This window comes from Hypomesus nipponensis, chromosome 8, assembly GCF_054491055.1.
Source record: "Hypomesus nipponensis isolate SF chromosome 8, ASM5449105v1, whole genome shotgun sequence".
NCBI classification, from domain to species: Eukaryota; Metazoa; Chordata; class Actinopteri; order Osmeriformes; family Osmeridae; genus Hypomesus; species Hypomesus nipponensis.
This window is the reverse complement of record NC_140368.1, coordinates 15,628,155-15,645,548: the sequence shown is the minus strand read 5'-3', so window position 1 is coordinate 15,645,548 and position 17,394 is coordinate 15,628,155. Positions and strand designations below refer to the sequence as shown.

General features: G+C 41.0%; 1 protein-coding gene across 3 annotated transcripts; it reads right to left on the bottom strand.

Annotated features, from left to right (window-relative positions):
• Positions 1-999: 999 nt before the first annotated feature.
• Positions 1,000-17,381, bottom strand: LOC146275304 (vesicle-associated membrane protein-associated protein A-like). Of its 3 annotated transcripts, none has more exons than XM_084703786.1 (7): positions 17,174-17,381; positions 16,313-16,465; positions 16,097-16,200; positions 15,777-15,857; positions 15,308-15,454; positions 14,924-15,100; positions 1,000-1,739 (listed from the first exon to the last, which is right to left on the bottom strand). In XM_084703786.1, the coding sequence occupies exons 1-7, from the start codon at positions 17,229-17,231 to the stop codon at positions 1,578-1,580; spliced, it is 882 nt and encodes a 293-aa protein (XP_084559912.1). In that variant the 5' UTR covers positions 17,232-17,381; the 3' UTR covers positions 1,000-1,577. The 3 variants fall into 3 exon arrangements, with proteins under 3 accessions (XP_084559912.1, XP_084559914.1, XP_084559913.1); XM_084703787.1 differs by lacking the exon at positions 1,000-1,739 and adding an exon at positions 13,649-13,709; XM_084703788.1 differs by lacking the exon at positions 15,308-15,454.
• Between the last annotated feature and the right edge of the window lie 13 nt (positions 17,382-17,394).

Sequence of the window (17,394 nt, the reverse complement as noted above, 5' to 3'; positions counted from 1 at the left end):
ATTTATGCCTCTGTGTTGGAGTCTGTCATGATATCTAGATCGAGTCAAATATATTCAGCAAAATAAGTTCAATGTCTCAGGGTACAGTATATAACAGTTGAATTATGGGGTCACTTTCTGTTCATATAAGCTTGTGTGTGAAACTAGCCCGGTCCAGGACAGGCTAATTGTGAGGCTTAGCCAGTGGTGTTGCTTAACCAGACGCTCCTGTAACACTGATCAGACTGAAAGACAATGATTTATCATGGACTTTCTGGACATATTTTACGTTATTAATCACTATCATTTAAAATGGTAAGATGTGATATCAAATGTTTAGGCTGATGCTTCATGAAATGTCTCAATCTAAATGACCCCAATAGAATGATAATGACCACATATATGGTTAACAGTGCAATAGCAAAAGATTATTGACCAAAAATGTGGGTCTATCCTATCTGCAGCTATCCTAGTTTTCTGACAACAATGTTTAAAAATGTTGGTTAATAGCCAATATTTAAAACTGTCAAGAGTATACTTGGATGTGTTTAGAGGGTGTATTGTTTAGTTTATGAAGTGACCTCAACCTATGTATTGTTTGTCAATCATGACGTGTCCTTTTATTAATGAGGTGGTGGATGAGGAAGCTGTCAATACGTGATTTAAAGGACTATCAGGGACAGGTCACATGGTCGGGAACAAAGCTGCCGTTTCCACGGTGGATCAATATGACCCATGCTCTACCTCACAAGCTGCTCAAGAATAGCATGCCTAGCAATTATCTTGACAACTTGAACCTGCCTCGAATGAGTCGGATTGTGTGAACAAGAATGGACCTTTGTGGAACTACTTAGTCCTAGACTGAATAGTTAGGTTCAGGTTTTGGACTTTAATCCCCACATTTCTTAGTCTGCTTTATGTAACAGGTATCTTTCATGTGATTCTGAATTGCTTGACGGTACAGACAGGTCGCGGTGGAACAGTGAGCAGCTGGGACTTCCCCAGTAACACGAGGGGAGCTACAAGAATTGCAGATCTTTATTCAAACTTTAAATACCATGTGACAGCACAGTAACATCTGCCTCATGAAGTTGGAATGTCTAGGTAAAGAAAAACAATGTAGAAAAACAATGTGCATTTGAGAGTAGCATAAAGAACCAGACACATGCATGAGTGGAGGAACACACAACGGACTTCCTCCTCTAGACACAAGAGCAGATCAGAGTTCAGACTAGTGAGTCTCTGGGTTTCACAGTTCTTTAAAATAATTTGAACACAGGACACACCATAACAGAAAGTGACAATTCCAACTTTTAGAACCAAAGAACTGTTTGTTTCAATCATTTGTTTCTTTGTTAACTTAAGACGTTGAATTGCCTACAGTCGTGGCCATGATCATGTGATCAATGTCCAGTTCCTCTCCCCCATCAAAACAGGAACATAAGAGGGAGAACCAACCACAAGTTGTTCCCACTGGTGTTTCGTAACCATGGCATTGAAAAGGCGGGGCCTGTTGATAACTGGTTACAGTGAACATGTACACTGGCAGGTCACACCCTCTCCATCACTTTCGCTCCAGGGCCGAATTCTGCCCCTCCTCACAGAACAAACTTTCCCAGGAAGAGACCGATGAAGATAGCTGCTATGACCACCAAGAGGGAGGGCAAGGAGCTGGAGCCATGGTCTCTCCTAACCAGGGAGGCAGAGTTAAGGACTGTGTTGTCTGGCCGGTGGCTCCTCCTCATCCTCACCCCATCATCCTGGCAACCACACAGAGGGAGGCATTAGAGAGAAACCCAGCTCTGAGGCAGGATGTTGTGTCTTAAGACCAAAGACCAGGGTCCAGTTGCATAAACTTTGTATAAGGCTAAGACTAGTCTTAAATTGTCAGGTTCGACTAGTCTGTTGCATAAATAGTAAGACTGACTTAATCTGGGGTAGGAAAGTTAGTCACCTCTTCCCGTGGCTAAGCCTTGTGGTAAGGGCTTAATTGCTATGCCAACAATCTGTTAGTAGGCTCCGTCATTATCTTAACTGCAGAAAAAAGTTAACTGGGTCCTGCTTTTCTGCTAAAATGTCATTTGATTAAACGAGTGAGTAGAGGACATCATAACTCACTTTACTGATGCTAGTGCCAGCCATCTGGGTTGGAGTTGTTGATCAATGGAAGTAGCGTTGGTGTTAAATTATGAATCTTAAAAACGCATACCAAAGCCCGTTGCCTCCCTATTAAGCTCCATTCTACCGAATTTGGTTGCAGTTCCACTGAGGGTGATCGCGAGCGAGTGCAAAAGGAATGGGAGTCTATGGAGCTAACGGATAAATTAGTCTCTTTCGCCTGATTGTCGTTGAGAAATCTCAGATTTTATTGTAGTTTTTAGATCATAGGTCGAAAGTTGAATGAACGAGTACTTGTGTCCTTTTGATTTCTTACAGGGGGAGTCGTTGTTGCACGCAACAAGCTAACATTCTGCTAATGCATGATTGGTTAGTGAAGGACTTACTCAGAGCCATAGAAAAGGCCATTTTTTCATTTGATAGGATTATGATAAAACGCAGCAACTAGCTAGTGTCTGCGCTGCAATGCTAGCTACTGTACGTTATCGAAAAGTTGGAGCAAATTTACACATTAGGAGTGTCATCAATAAAATAAGTACATTTTCAGCAACTACACTCCCCACTTCTCAATACATTTTTATTCAGATGCTTATTTACAAGTACCGTTTAGCTGAAATATGAATTGTAAAAACTTAGAGCAATGGCGGTCAAAGAATTCTGTTTAACTCGTTGCTCACGGTAACCCCGCGCACAGATATGGGTAATATGTGCCGCCATTAAGACAGCTCATATGCTCTCTTAAAAAATGACCGTTATGTGACGTATTTCAAGGTATTTTATTAGACAGGAAGAGAAGATTTAACAGACCTCACTGTCTTAAAAGGAAGGAAGGACGCATTTTAAGACATTTCGAACAGAGCCCTGTGGACTGACTACGACCAGAGATCACACAGAGAATGTCTAATATAGAGAGAACTGCCACTCTCGGAAAACTTCCGGGTTCTGAACTGGTTGAAGTTCCATGTGAGGGCGCTAACGAGCGAGTGCAGAATGAATGGAGGTCTATGGAACTATACCCCTCAAAATCCACTTTTCTCAGGATATAATTTTTTGTCTAGTAATTTGAATTCTGAATTCGAAAGGGAAGGCAAAAAAAATACACATTGCTGGCTGTTAGATTTTTTTAAAGTCGCCTTTCTGTTCTAAAAAGCTTTTGAAAATGTAATTGACATCATACACATCCTACGACCAGAGCTACTGCTTTACGGCAAGCTCTGGTCACTTACTTTTTTCTGTCAGGGCATCGACAACACAGCTGACAGGTTAGACTCTTCCTGTCAATACCCATGCTAGAAAGAGTTTTGGCTTGCTGATGTTGTTGCTAATGCTCTGACATTCTGATTCCCCTTCGGATGCCATCAAGCAAGAGCTCTGGTCGTATCAGTCCTTCACTAACCAATCAGCATTCATTAGCAGAATGCTAGCGTGTTAAAGGCAACAACGACTCACCCTGTAAGAAATCAAAAGGACATAAGTACTCGTTCATTCAACTTTCGACCTATAATCCATGTTGAACATGCAAAAACTACAATCAAATCGGAGATTTCTCAACGACAATCAGGCAAAAGAGACACATTTAGCCGTTTAGCTCCATAGACTCCCATTCAACATGCACTCACTCGCGATCACCCCCTGTGGAACTACAACCAAATTCGGTACAATGGGGCTTAATAGGGAGTGGCAAGGCTCTCCTTAAACAGGCTCTGGATCACGCTTGATGGCATCGGAAGCGGAACCAGAATGTCAGAGCATTAGCAACAACATTAGCAAGCCAAAACCAGAGAATGGCTGTTTATCAATCCACGTTTTTTCCCGTTCTTGTGTTCTTGCGAACTCGTTTGACGTCATCTTTCATTGCCCAAGTACAGTTCCAATCCAAAGAAACACAAGTCACCAAGAACGCCAAAAATACCCGGAAATGTTCTTGATCCGCCCCTTTTATCGAGGATGCATCTGATGGTGACTTGACCAGCGAGAACGCTTCTGATTCCTCAGAAGTCATTGCAAGATGTCAAGCGAGGCGGACAAACCTAACAACTGTAATTTTTTACTTTTCATATTTCAGCTAAACGGTACTTGTAAATCAGCATCTGAAGAAAAATGTGACGAGAGATAGGCAGTGTAGTCGCTGAAAATGTAATTATTTTATTGATGAAACGGCTAATTTGTAAATTTGCTCCGACTTTTCGATAACCTCGCTAGCAGTGCAGTGCAGACACTAGTTAACATTAGGTACTGTATGTTAGCAAGGGCTACAGAAAACGTAAAATTACAGGTAGAGGGACAATTTTTTAGCTATATTATCTAGTTTTTTGTAGTTAGTCAGTGTTATCATAATGCTGCGAGTCCAGGAAAACCCTAACCATCTCAATTCATTATCCGTCCTTGCAAGACCATTCTCGCAAGGACGCTTGCAAGAACGTTCTTCAAAAGAATGTACTTGCGTTCTCAGCGTTCTTCGGATTGATAAACAGCCAGTGTCTAATAAAGAGAAAACTGCCACTCTCTGGAAACTTCCGGGTTCTGAACTGGTTGAAGTTCCATGTGAGGGCGCTAACGAGCGAGTGCAGAATGAATGGAAGTCTATGGAGCGGTACCCCTCAAAATCCACTTTTCTCAGGATAAAATGTTTTGTGTAGTAATTTGAATTCGAAAGGGGAGGCAAAAAAAATACACACTGCTGGCTGTTAGATTGTTTTAAAGTCGCCTTTCTGTTCTAAAAAGCCTTTGAAAATGTCATTGACGTCATACACATTGTACGACCAGAGCTACTGCTTTACGGCAAGCTCTGGTCACATACTTTTTTCTCTCAGGGTATCGACAACACAGCTGACAGGTTAGGCTCTCCCTGTCAATACACATGCTAGAAAGATTTTTGGCTTGCTAATGTTGTTGCTAATGTTGCTAATGCTCTGACATTCTGATTCCGCTTCGGATGCCATCAAGCGGGAGCTCTGGTCGTATCAGTCCTTCACTAACCAATCAGCATTCATTAGCAGAATGCTAGCGTGCTATGGGTTACAACGACTCACCCTGTAAGAAATTAAAAGGACATAAGTACTCGTTCATTCAACTTTCGACATATAATCCATGTTCCATAATCCATGTTCCATACTCCAAAAATACAATCAAATCTGAGATTTCTCAACAGCAATCAGGCGAAAGAGACAAATTTAGCCGTTTAGCTCCATAGACTCCCATTCAACATGCACTCGCTTGCGATCACCCCCAGTGGAACTCTGGTGGAACTGCAGCCAAATTCGGTACAATGGGGCTTACTAGGGGGAGGCAAGGCTCTCCTTACACAGGCTCTGGCCGAACCAAAGAGCCAAACTATTGGCGCATTGAAATTGCAGAGCACAGTGACATCTAGTGGTCAGCTAAAATTATAGCAGCCGTTTAAACCAACTGAATGCGATGTACCAGTAGTTTCTGGTTACTTTGGCTCGTTATTCAACGTCGTTAATTTTTGTAAGGCTACGTGATGGTCTAATTTTCGTTTTCATTCATTAAAACCATACATGTGTATTTGAAAAATTTGTAATTTTCATACAATAAATATGTTTTACTGTGATGTACTGGTCAACACCACACTTTGTAATGTTCTGCAAACAGTATAAGGGCAGTAGAATGCTTAAGTATGAGAGGCCGTATAGGCCATAATTTATACTTGGTCTCACATACCTGCCATGACCTCACATATATACCAGTATGCTCTCACATATATACCATTATACTCTCACATATATACCATTATACTCTTGCACATAAACAACTTGGCCTCACATATGACACCATAACCTCACATATATACTATTATACTCTCACATATACACTATTATACTCTCACATATACACCATTATACTCTCACATATACACTATTATACTCTCACATATACACCATTATACTCTCACATATACACTATTATACTCTTGCACATACACTATTATACTCTTGCACATACACTGGCATACTCTCTTACACAGACAAAAATACCCTCTTATATGTACCATCATACTAAAGTATGACAATATGTGTAAGAGAGATAAATAGAATATGTGAAACTGAATGATAGGATATGTAATAAAGATTACTAGTCTATGTGAATAAGAATAGTTATATGTGCAAGAGAGAACTTGTCTATGTGAGAGAGTTTGATTGAAACGGAAGGCAGTTTGATTGAAACGGAAGTAGTACTGAATTCTCAGTTCCTGATTGGCTTACAGCCTTGTAGCCAAAGCAGTGCTTGCTAAACTGGAGCAACAAGGCACAATTAACAGTAAAACGACACTTAAAATAAACATTTACAGTTTTTGTTTGCGCGTTAGCGCGGTAGACATGATTTTTCGTTTGATTTACCTTCTTTTGCTAGGCCCGTTTGTTTTTGTGGAAGTTAATTAACATTAATGAGGAGGACATACGTTGTTTTTTACAAATACAAAGCGGTGTGTTCCTGACATTATAAGGGAAACTGATAGCATGGGTCCTGACCGCATGGTTTTGCAAAGATTATTTCGCGAGTTTACACACGGACAATGTTTTCCTTTATTTTGATTAGCCAGCAGTTAGGAGGGAGTGACAATTGGGAAAGTTTGGGTGCACTTGATCGAGGCTACGTATGCCTCAAGTGAGGACGACCAGGAAGACCATTTCTGATGGTCGGAGGTGCTCTTGAATCGAACATAGATCGTTGTATCACTTCTAATTATTTCGAATTTTCATTTGAATTGATGATCGAACGAAGACAGGCGTACGTAGCCTCAAATGCACGCAAACTTTCCCGACTGTCACTCCCCCCTAACCGCTGGCTAATCAAAATAAAGGAAAACATTGTCCGTGTGTAAGAATCAAGCTCGCTAAATAATCTTTGCAAAACCATGCTGTCAGGACCCATGCTGTCAGTTTCCCTTGTAATGTCATTAACACACCACATTGTATTTGTAAAAAACTACGTAATGTTGGCTGTAAGCCAATCAGTAACTGAGAATTCAGTACTACTTCCGTTTCAATCAAACTGCCTTCCGTTTCAATCAAACTTTCTCACATAGACAAGTATTCTCTCTTGCACATATAACTATACTTATTCACAGACTAGTAATCTTTCTTACATATCCTATCATTCTGTTTCACACATACTATTTATCTCTCTTACAAATGTCATACTTTATTATGATGGTACATATAAGAGGGTATTTTTGTCTGTGTAAGAGAGTATGCCAGTTTATGTGCAAGAGTATAATAGTGTATATGTGAGAGTATATTAGTGTATATGTGAGAGTATAATAGTGTATATGTGAGAGTATAATGGTGTATGTGCAAGAGTATAATAGTGTATATGTGAGAGTATATTAGTGTATATGTGAGAGTATAATGGTGTATGTGCAAGAGTATAATAGTGTATATGTGAGAGTATAATGGTGTATGTGCAAGAGTATAATAGTTTATATGTGAGAGTATAATAGTGTATATATGAGAGTATAATGGTGTATGGGTGAGAGTATGATGGTATATATGTGAGGTCATGGCATGTATGTGAGACCAAGTATGTTGCATGTTTTAGATGTTTCCCTGCACCAGCACACCTGATTCAAATGGTCATTACCCGGCTTCCACAGAGCTTGATAACGACCCATTCATTTGAATCAGGTGTGCTGGAACAGGGAAACATCTAAAACATGCAGGACAGCGGCTCTCTAGGACCAGGGTTGCCGATCCCTGGGTTCGGCTCTCCCTGTCAATACACATGCTAGAAAGAGTTTTGGCTTGCTAATGTTGCTAATGCTCTGACATTCTGATTCCGCTTCGGATGCCATCAAGCGGGAGCTCTGGTCGTATCAGTCCTTCGCTAACTAATCAGCATTCATTAGCAGAATGCTAGCGTGTTATGGGCAACAACGACTCACCCTGTAAGAAATCAAAAGGACATAAGTACTCGTTCATTCAACTTTCGACCTATAATCCATGTTGAACATGCAAAAACTACCATCAAATCGGAGATTTCTCAACGACAATCAGGCGAAAGAAACAAATTCAGCCGTTTAGCTCCATAGACTCCCATTCATAGAGTTAATATAACTAGAGCAGGGGTGTCAAACTCCGGTCCTCGAGGGCCGCTGTCCTGCATGTTTTAGATGTTTCCCTGATCCAGCTCACCTGATTCTAATGAATGGTCGTTATAACAACCCATTTAATTGAATCAGGTGTGTTCGAGCAGGGAAACATCTAAAACATGCAGGACAGCGGCCCTCGAGGACCGGAGTTTGACACATGTGAACTAGAGTAAGCTACTTTTGTCTTCCAAGATGGCGTCCCCATTCATTTCTATGAAAAGTGCTCAGTGGCGCAGTGAGACAAGCGAGAGCGCGAGACAGGATGCGGCCATCTTTCCACTTCCGTGTCTTCCGGTCAAGCTTCAAACAGTGGCTCCTTTTTGCTCTAACTCCGAGACCTCGTGCACGCTTGCAACTAGCTGTACATGTCATACTTTGCGACAACCAGTGGCAAGCATAGATTTATATGGTTACGAGCCGAGCACGTGAGCTAAGGCATTGCAGTGGCAGAATCTATGGGCAGAAAGTCCGATAAGAATCAGAGACATGACGCAAACTTAACGGAAATGTATTCTGTCACTGTATAGTATTCCTTCCACTTGTTTTTTAGAAATAGGCTATAGGGCTAAATATAGGGCTATTCTAGATGGAACTCATCACATATGTTACTTTTTTCTTCGTGATATGAGTATGATTTCCAACGCATTGTATTGGATGAAATAAACTGTTAACATGAACAGCTCCGTCGTTGTTCTCGCCAAGCAAAGAAAGCTTACCATAGCTTACTGTCAACTTTATATTCAAACGAAATGTCATGAAATTCACACTGCCTTCAATTTATCATCAGTGTAGAAATGTGGCCAGTGTTTTATATGTTCATCCTACAAAACCAAACGCCTATTAATGGATATAACGTCAGCTAACAAGACTTGGTAATAATGTAATAAATAAAAGCTTGAGAACTGTGTCTAAAATATACTTTATTAAACATTCGCCTTTGAAAGGGGCTTATTCACAGAACAATATAGGCAACAAGACGTTTCCATCAGATGTAAGTGGGGGTGAAACATCACTGAGGACCTTCATTGTCCCACATAAGCAGTCTGGCTTGATGACACGATCAAAAAAAGAATAATGGGTGTGTTTAACAAAAGCTTCTGAAGGCAAGACTAATATTATTTAAATATATATCATTTCCGATTGATGAATCTTCGTCTTTGCTCCAGATAGACATGCCAACAATATGCTCGCGCTTAACATAATATATTTGCCATCATGTCATGAACGTTTTTACGAAATATTAAATCTGTTTTAAAATAACGGAATAACGGAAGTGGAAAGATGGCCGCGTCCAGTCTCGCGCTCTCGCTTACCTCACTGCGCCACTGAGCACTTCTCATAGAAATGAATGGGGACTTTTTTGGCTTGGTCTCATATACAAACACAATTTTTCTCCTTACAACTATTTGATCTGGAATAACAAGAATATTTTATATAAACACAAATCTCTCTTTTTGGAAAATTGGGTCTGTAATAATATCTTGCGGGTAGATCAATTATTTAATGAGAAGGGTCGTCCTTTCACTTATGGGGAGTTTCTTGCTAAATACAGGATTCCAGTCACACCTGGGGATTATGCAAAAGTATTTGGCGCAATTCCCTCTGGTATTTGTATGCTTTTTAAATCTCAGCCAAGGGTTACACTCCAAAATTGTCCCCTTGTGCATAATCCTGTTACAGTCTCCCCTATAGGCAAAACCTGCTTTTCCAATACTGGTAGAAATAATAATAGATCTATTCGATCTTTGTTTCAGAGAGATATAACTACGGTGTCTTGTGTTATTCCTTACTGGAATCGTTTTGATATTGTTTGGAAGAATGTATGACTTTTACCTAATCTATATTTAGTCACAAATAAAGTGAAGGAAATTTATTTTAAACTTATCCATAAATGTTATCCAGCAAAAAGCTATATTAAGAAAAGATTTAAGAAAGACATTGATGTTGTTTGCACTTTTTGTAATGAATGTGAAGAAACGGTTGTGCATTTATTCTGGCATTGTCCAATTGTAAAAGAATTTTGGCAAAATCTTTGTAAGTTTATTACTGAAAGTATTGAGGCAGATTTTTGTTTATTCTGGAAGTATGTATTATTTGGGCTTTTTGACGGTTCCAGGAAAAATAACTGTGTATATATAATTAATCTTATTATTATTATGGCCAAGTATCATATTCATAGATGCAAATTCATGGGAAGAAAACCTTGCTTTATTGCCTTGAACAGAGAGCTCAGACAATATATTTTTTCAATAAAAAATGCCAAAAATGCCAAGGCCATTAAGACAGTAACAATCTGTAGTAGTTTAAATATATTAATGTAAAGGTTTATATCCCCTAGCGTAAATTTTTTGTTATGATATTTTGTATTGATACATGTTTACTCCGAACGTAAATGTTTCTTTTTTAATTTACTTTTTGTATCTTGTAAACTCCAATGCATTTGACTTTGTTGAAATTGCTAATAAATAAAAAAAGTTTCAAAAAATAATAATAATAATAAAAATTAAAAAATGAATGAGGACGCCATCTTGGACACGCCATTTTGGACATCTTGGACTTTGTAGGTTAGTTATAACGAAATAAAATCTTGTACTAGCTGTGAAATATTTTACTGTTGATTGTTCTTCTACAGGTACAGTCCTGCACTTTTTGTGGTTCTTTTAACTTGTATAACTGCATGCTCTTATGGGTCTTCCCTTTGGCACTTGTTTAGTTTTTTCACAATATGCTTCATGTTTTGGCTGCTTGCAATGTTTGGGACTACCTTGTTGTTATGATCAGTGACCTATGCTCTTTTGTAAAGCTCTCTCTTGGAAGTCGCTTTGGATAAAAGCATCGGCTAAATGCATGAATGGAAATGTGTGACAACCATTTGCTAAACTTGCTACAACAAGGCAGGCAACTCAAGCCATTTCTCCCTGTGCTCCTTTAATATAAGTCTATGGCTCATTCAGCTCAATGTAAATCAGCTATTGGCCAATTTGAACTTTTGTGCTCGTGCCCTGTTAGTATCCGCGAGCACATTTGCAGGCAACTTTTATTGATGAAGGCAAATAAATGGGATGCTTGTTTACCCATTTCGGATTGGTTTCAAACTTAGCAAAAGTCAGGAAAAATTATTCTTTTAAAAAGCTATGTATGTATGTATGTATGTATGTATGTATGTATGTATGTATGTATGTATGTATGTATGTATGTATGTATGTATGTATGTATGTATGTATGTATGTATGTGAGCCAGGTTCGAGAATCGAACAAAAATTATTGGAGGAGATAGTTTTGTAAATGTTGAATGGAGTTAATAGAATAAAAACCACCGGAAGAGTCGGAAACTCAACCATAAATGCAATACCACCTACATCCACCGGGGCCGTTGCTTCAAGCCAAGGGGCGAGGGTCTGGTCCGCGTCCATTACGACTTCCGGAATAAGGTCAATATAAGCTCCATTGCGAGCGAGTGCATGTTGAATAGGAGTCTATGGAGCTAAACGGCTAAATTAGTCTCTTTCGTCTGATTGTCGTTGAGAAATCTCCGTTTTGATTTTAGTTTTTGCATGTTCAACATGGATTATAGGTTGAGAGTTGAATGATCGAGTACCTATGTCCTTTTGATTTCTTACAGGGTGAGTCATTGTTGCCCATAACATGCTAGCATTCTGCTAATGAATGCTGATTGGTTAGTGAAGGTCTAATACGACCAGAGCTCCCGCTTGATGGCATACGAAGCGGAATCAGAATGTCTGAGCATTAGCAACATTAGAAACAACATAAGCAAGCCAAAACCCTTTCTAGCATATGTATTGACAAGGAGAGCCTAACTTGTCAGCTGTGTTGGCGATGCCTTGAGAGAAAAAAGGAAGTGACCAGAGCTTGCCGTTGTTACGTCCCAACTGGTTCCCAATTTAACTGGTTCCCCAGCTGTGCGTGCACCTATTAGTCTGCCTCTATCACCAGATTCATCACAAAATTACAAACATATTACTGGCGATTTTCGTCGGATCTCATATTTGCTGCGGCAAATATGAAAGTAGGCCTATAGGCTACGTGTGCACTACATTAGGCTACCATTCGCGACAAAATAAATGGAGACAAAATAAAACATTTGCAGGCTCGCATGAAATGGGATTTGATCGCACTTGAGCAAAAACACATGCGCAAGTCCGTTGATTTATACCGCAAGCTATACCAGCTCACAAAATGTAGCTAAATCGTTACGTATTTGTTAATTACGTCGGCCTTCAGGTAACATTTTGATTTGGCTTCTTCTGAATCAACTGGTTCCCATAGACACTACCCGAATGTAGGCTACTATGCACATATTTGGGGTTGTTTTGAGGCAATAGCCGTATTTTCCACGACATCACAGCTCCTTCTAACACCATATATTAAATATTCATACTAAGAACGTCGCTGCTAACCCAGGCAACTAGATCAAAATACGCGTAACACAACATGGAAACATTTGTTTCCTATGCGATTTCATGTAGCCTATGGCTGAGTGTTTCTTCGCTATATCTTTTGAAATCAATTCATTTAATAACTGTATATTCTGAACAAATGTAGTAAACACTACATTACAGCCATTCAAACCATAATAAATGGAAGCTAAGAAAATAAAAGATTTGAGTGGGATTCGATCCCATGAATAAAAACACATGCATTTTTATAATCTGTTGCATTACACCGGGAGCTACTGAAGCACATGAGTATTCCAGGAATTCAGTCACAAATGTGTTAACTAGCCTACGTTGGCCTTTAGGTGTCATTGAGGGCAGTTCTCCCTATATTAGACATTCTCTGGCTATGTTGTCGATGCCTCGAGAGAAAAAAGGAAGTGAACAGGGCTTGCCGTAAAGCAGCATCTCTGGTCTTACAATGTGTATGACGTCAATTACATTTTCAAAGGCTTTTTAGAACAGAAAGGTGACTTTAAAAAATGTTTTAACACCCAGCAGTGTGTATTTTCTTTGCCTCCCCTTTCGAATAAAACATTCAAATTACTAAACAAAAAATTATATACTGCGAAAAGTGGATTTTGAGGGGTATAGCTCCATAGACCTCCATTAATTCTGCACTCACTGGTGAGCGCCCTCATATGGAACCAGAATGTAACTGCAACCAGTTCAGAACCAGGAAGTTTCCCGAGTGACAGTTCTCCCCATATTAAGACATTCTCTGGTTTTGCGCTCTCGCTTGCCTCACTGCGCTACTGAGTTCTTTTCATAGAAATGAATGGGGACGACATTTTTAAAGAGCAGGCTTGCTGTGTCTCCTCCAGTGGCGATTTTAGACTCTTAAGGGGTGCTCAAGCACACCTAAATTTCATCTCAGCACCCCTAAAATAAAAAATGAATTATTATTATCTTAAATAAGTTTTAATGCTCTAACGTAACAGTTTGCAAACATGTCTGTTACTGACAGATGACAAACAATTACAGGTTCAAAGGGCTTTAAACAGGTTTAATATCCAGTGTCGCCATGCACCTTTAACGTTGGAAGTCTGCCAGTAAAACCAAAAGAGAAGTAGGTAGTTAATTTCATGGCGCAGATTAAGAACACAAGTCACATTCTCATTGGGGGCTGAGCTCCCCTAAAGGTCTGATCCTAGAATCGTCCCTGGTCTACTGTATATAACTCTATGGCACATACACTATTTGCTAATAAGACAACCTTTTCAATACTGTATTCCTCCAACAGATATAGGTTTTCATCAGGTTTAAATGTATCAATCTTGCGCTGTAAAGTGTCGCTGTTTTGTCCGCCATCTTTTCTTTTTTTGCGAAGTGTCTTATTTGACCCATAATGCAAAGCGCAAAGGGCTATATAAATCAGTCTAACTTTAGTCACTGATAGTGAAGCTTTATGCAACAAGTAAATTGAAGTGTCTATGGCAAGTCAGACTGAAGCTTTATGCAACAGGCAAATTGAAGTGTCTATGGCAAGTCAGACTTAAAGTTACATTTAAGTCAAAGACTAGGTCTATTTTTATGCAACTGGCCCCTGTACTTAGAACTCGGCCGTGTTTTAGAGTAGGCCTGGGCAATAAAACTATAGCGATGTGTGCTGCGATAGACACTTCATCCATAGCAATAAGAAAAGTGCTTGGTAGAATGTTTGATAGTTTCACTTAAATGCATTAAATTCAACCTGCCAGAAAAGCACATAAGGAACAGGCAAAGTTCAGTTGTATGATCAAACCCCCAGCATCTGTTCCTGGCTCATTAACTGCATTATAATGCAGCGTGCTGCCATTGAACACACACACAGCCAAATCTTGTGTTGTTCAGTTACACCATCAACATGTGTCTGTGTGTGTCAACAGAAAAGTTGAGGGAGAAAACAAGTGCAAATAGTAGGGAAATGGTAAGGTGTTAAATCAAAAATAAAAAGGTTCAATATTATTTTTTAAATCTAACCAAAATAGGTGATAATTATCAATAATTATTGATATAATCTGGAGAAAAAAAAAGAATCAGCAATATCACCCAGCCCTAGTGTAGATATAACAGACATTCCCCATCGGAGGCCCCATCGGAGGTACACTTGGCCGACGTTCGCCCGCACCTGGGATCAAACCTGCCACCTCCGACCTCTCAAACACCAACAAAAAGCTAGCGATAGGCTGGCGCGGGTGGCCTGTATGTACCTGATGAGTGAGTTTACCCGATCTACACCAACTACATAGAGCCAACCCCAAATCTAGAACCCAGGTACCTTAAGCTGTCGGTTTTCATCAGAGAGCTTCCCCACTTCTGTCTGCAGCCTCTTACACTCCTCCACCAGCCTCCTCGTGTCTGGCTGGTCCAGAGGGGCCCCGCTGGGCCGCGAGGTGGAACAGCTGTCTGACCTGGAGCTGAGAAGGGGTATGGCTCTGCTCGCGTCCACCTCGGACTGGAGGGGGAGCAGGCAGGTAAACATTACCACAGTCCAGTTCACACTGGGCACAGGGTCAGAACTGTGACCTAAGTTTTTATTAACGGGGATACATCTTCACACAACATCTGCCTGGCTGTCTATCAGTCTCTCCATCAATCTGCCTGTCTGTCCGTCTGGTTGTCTATTGGTCTGCCTGGCTGTATTAGTCTGTATGTCACCAACCTGCCACTTGCGGCACTCCAGGAGGTCAGAGGTCAGGTGGTGTTGGCTGCTCAGAGGGGTGCAGTAGTCTCCTGGAGTAGTCTCTGAACTGCCGCCATACTGCCTACTGCTCAGCTTGGGGGTGTGACCTGCCATAGCCAATCTCAGCTGGGGAGAGTGACCTGAATTAGCCAATTCTAATTGGGGAGAGTGACCTTCTTTAGCCCATCCCAACTGGGGAGAATGACCTGGATTAGCCAATCCCACAGAGGTAGCAAGGTTCTCTTGAAAGCTGCCGCTCAGCTAGCATGTGGGGGTCAGTTAGTTAGGTTGAGTTAGCGGCAGATCTGAATAGAAAGGGGCTTGACCTCTCTGTGACCCCAGGCTGTTCATCCTCCAGAACCTGAAGGCACAGTCGTACTGCAGAACTGAGGGACTGGACTGATTAGGGTCTCTAGGGTCATGGTTAGGGCTTAGGCTAGAGACTCACCTGTCTGTTGTTGTCTGAGGGCATCTCAAACACACAGCGGAGCTTGGAGTCCATCAGGTCATCAGCCTTGGCATTCTTCCACTGCACACATGGGAACACACACATCACTGAACATGTCAAACGCACACAACGTGACAGGGGTTTCCGGCTTTTTAGTTTCTAACAGTTGATCTTCTGCAGTGGCACTTACAGGTTGAGTATTCACTGCCCCCTGTTGGAGCCTCATGGCAATTCTCACAACTGGCTTGACACACTGGTTCATTTAGAAAAACTGGCTCAGTTTACCCCTTTGTTGCTGTTAACCTTGGGGTGGAGCTTACCACTGCCTCTGTGTCTGAGTAGCTGGGAGTCATGAAGACTGTCTGGACCATGAACTTGTGTTTGCTTTTCTCATTGGGGTCATAGTCGAAGGGCTGCAACATGACTGGAGGAACAGAAACACAGGGACACGTCACAACAATCATCATCACTAGTATCACCAACAGCATCATCACCACGAGCACTTTCGCACAGACACTCTGGGTGTAGACGCCTACCTGACACAGCAATGCTGGCTCCCGGTTCCAGCACCCCACTGTTGGGTCGGACACAGTAGCGCCGCGGAGCTGTGGTCTTCACCTTGAAACATACTCTCCTGTCAGATGGGTTCCACAGACGCAGGTGGGTGGTCACCACGTCTGTGAAAGGACCTAGGGAAAAAGGGGGTGGGGTGCAGAATGGTTAAAACAAACGAAACAATTATGAACATTAAAATCTGTCAGTTAACAAGCGACTATGGCCACGGCCAACATCATATGGTTGCTAAAAACATACAGCAGTTACACTCGTAGCTTTAAACCCTACCACGGAATGTGAGTGACTGCCATCAAGCCCAAATAGAGTAAGTAGTATGTGAGTTATGGTGATGATGGCTGTACCTCACCACTACTGTAGGCTACAGTAACTTTAAGACTACAGTAACTTAGAGACACACTAAGGCTAGCATGCCAGCTCATTAGAGATTGGAACATGACAAATTCCCAATTTCAAATGACCACGTTATCTAGCTAGTGCTATGTTTCTTGAATGCCACACTGGAATATCGCCACCTAGCTACAACAAACATTAATTTAAAATGGCGACAGAGACTCGTAGTTCTCTGCCGAAGTAGTCGTTGACAACGGTATCCAAACACCACTCTTCGGGCACTATCCACCAGTTCGGTGCAGATAGTTCTAGCTAGGCTAGCTAGAAAGACTAGGTGACGATGATGTTTGCATAGCCAGCAGCAAACTACAGTACAGTCCAGCTAATCTACGCTACTAGTAGAGCTAGTTTACTGTAGATACATGGTTAATTTGTGACATTGCCATTGCATTGGCGAGTATGAGAGTGGTGGTTAGTGACAGTGCTCTTACCTTTAAATTTGAGGTCATATGGTGGGTCAAGGACAAGTATTTGTTCCAATTTAGACATCTCTTATTCTTAAACCTAATGTTTATGAAAGCATGAGTGAAAATCGCACATTCAGATCTGGGTTGCTACTGAAGCGCGTAGAAAATTACGTCACTGTATAGTTTCCTGTGTTTGAACTTCGGGGTCTCCCGCCGGTGAGCTGGTTGCGCTTCCATTCAAATCA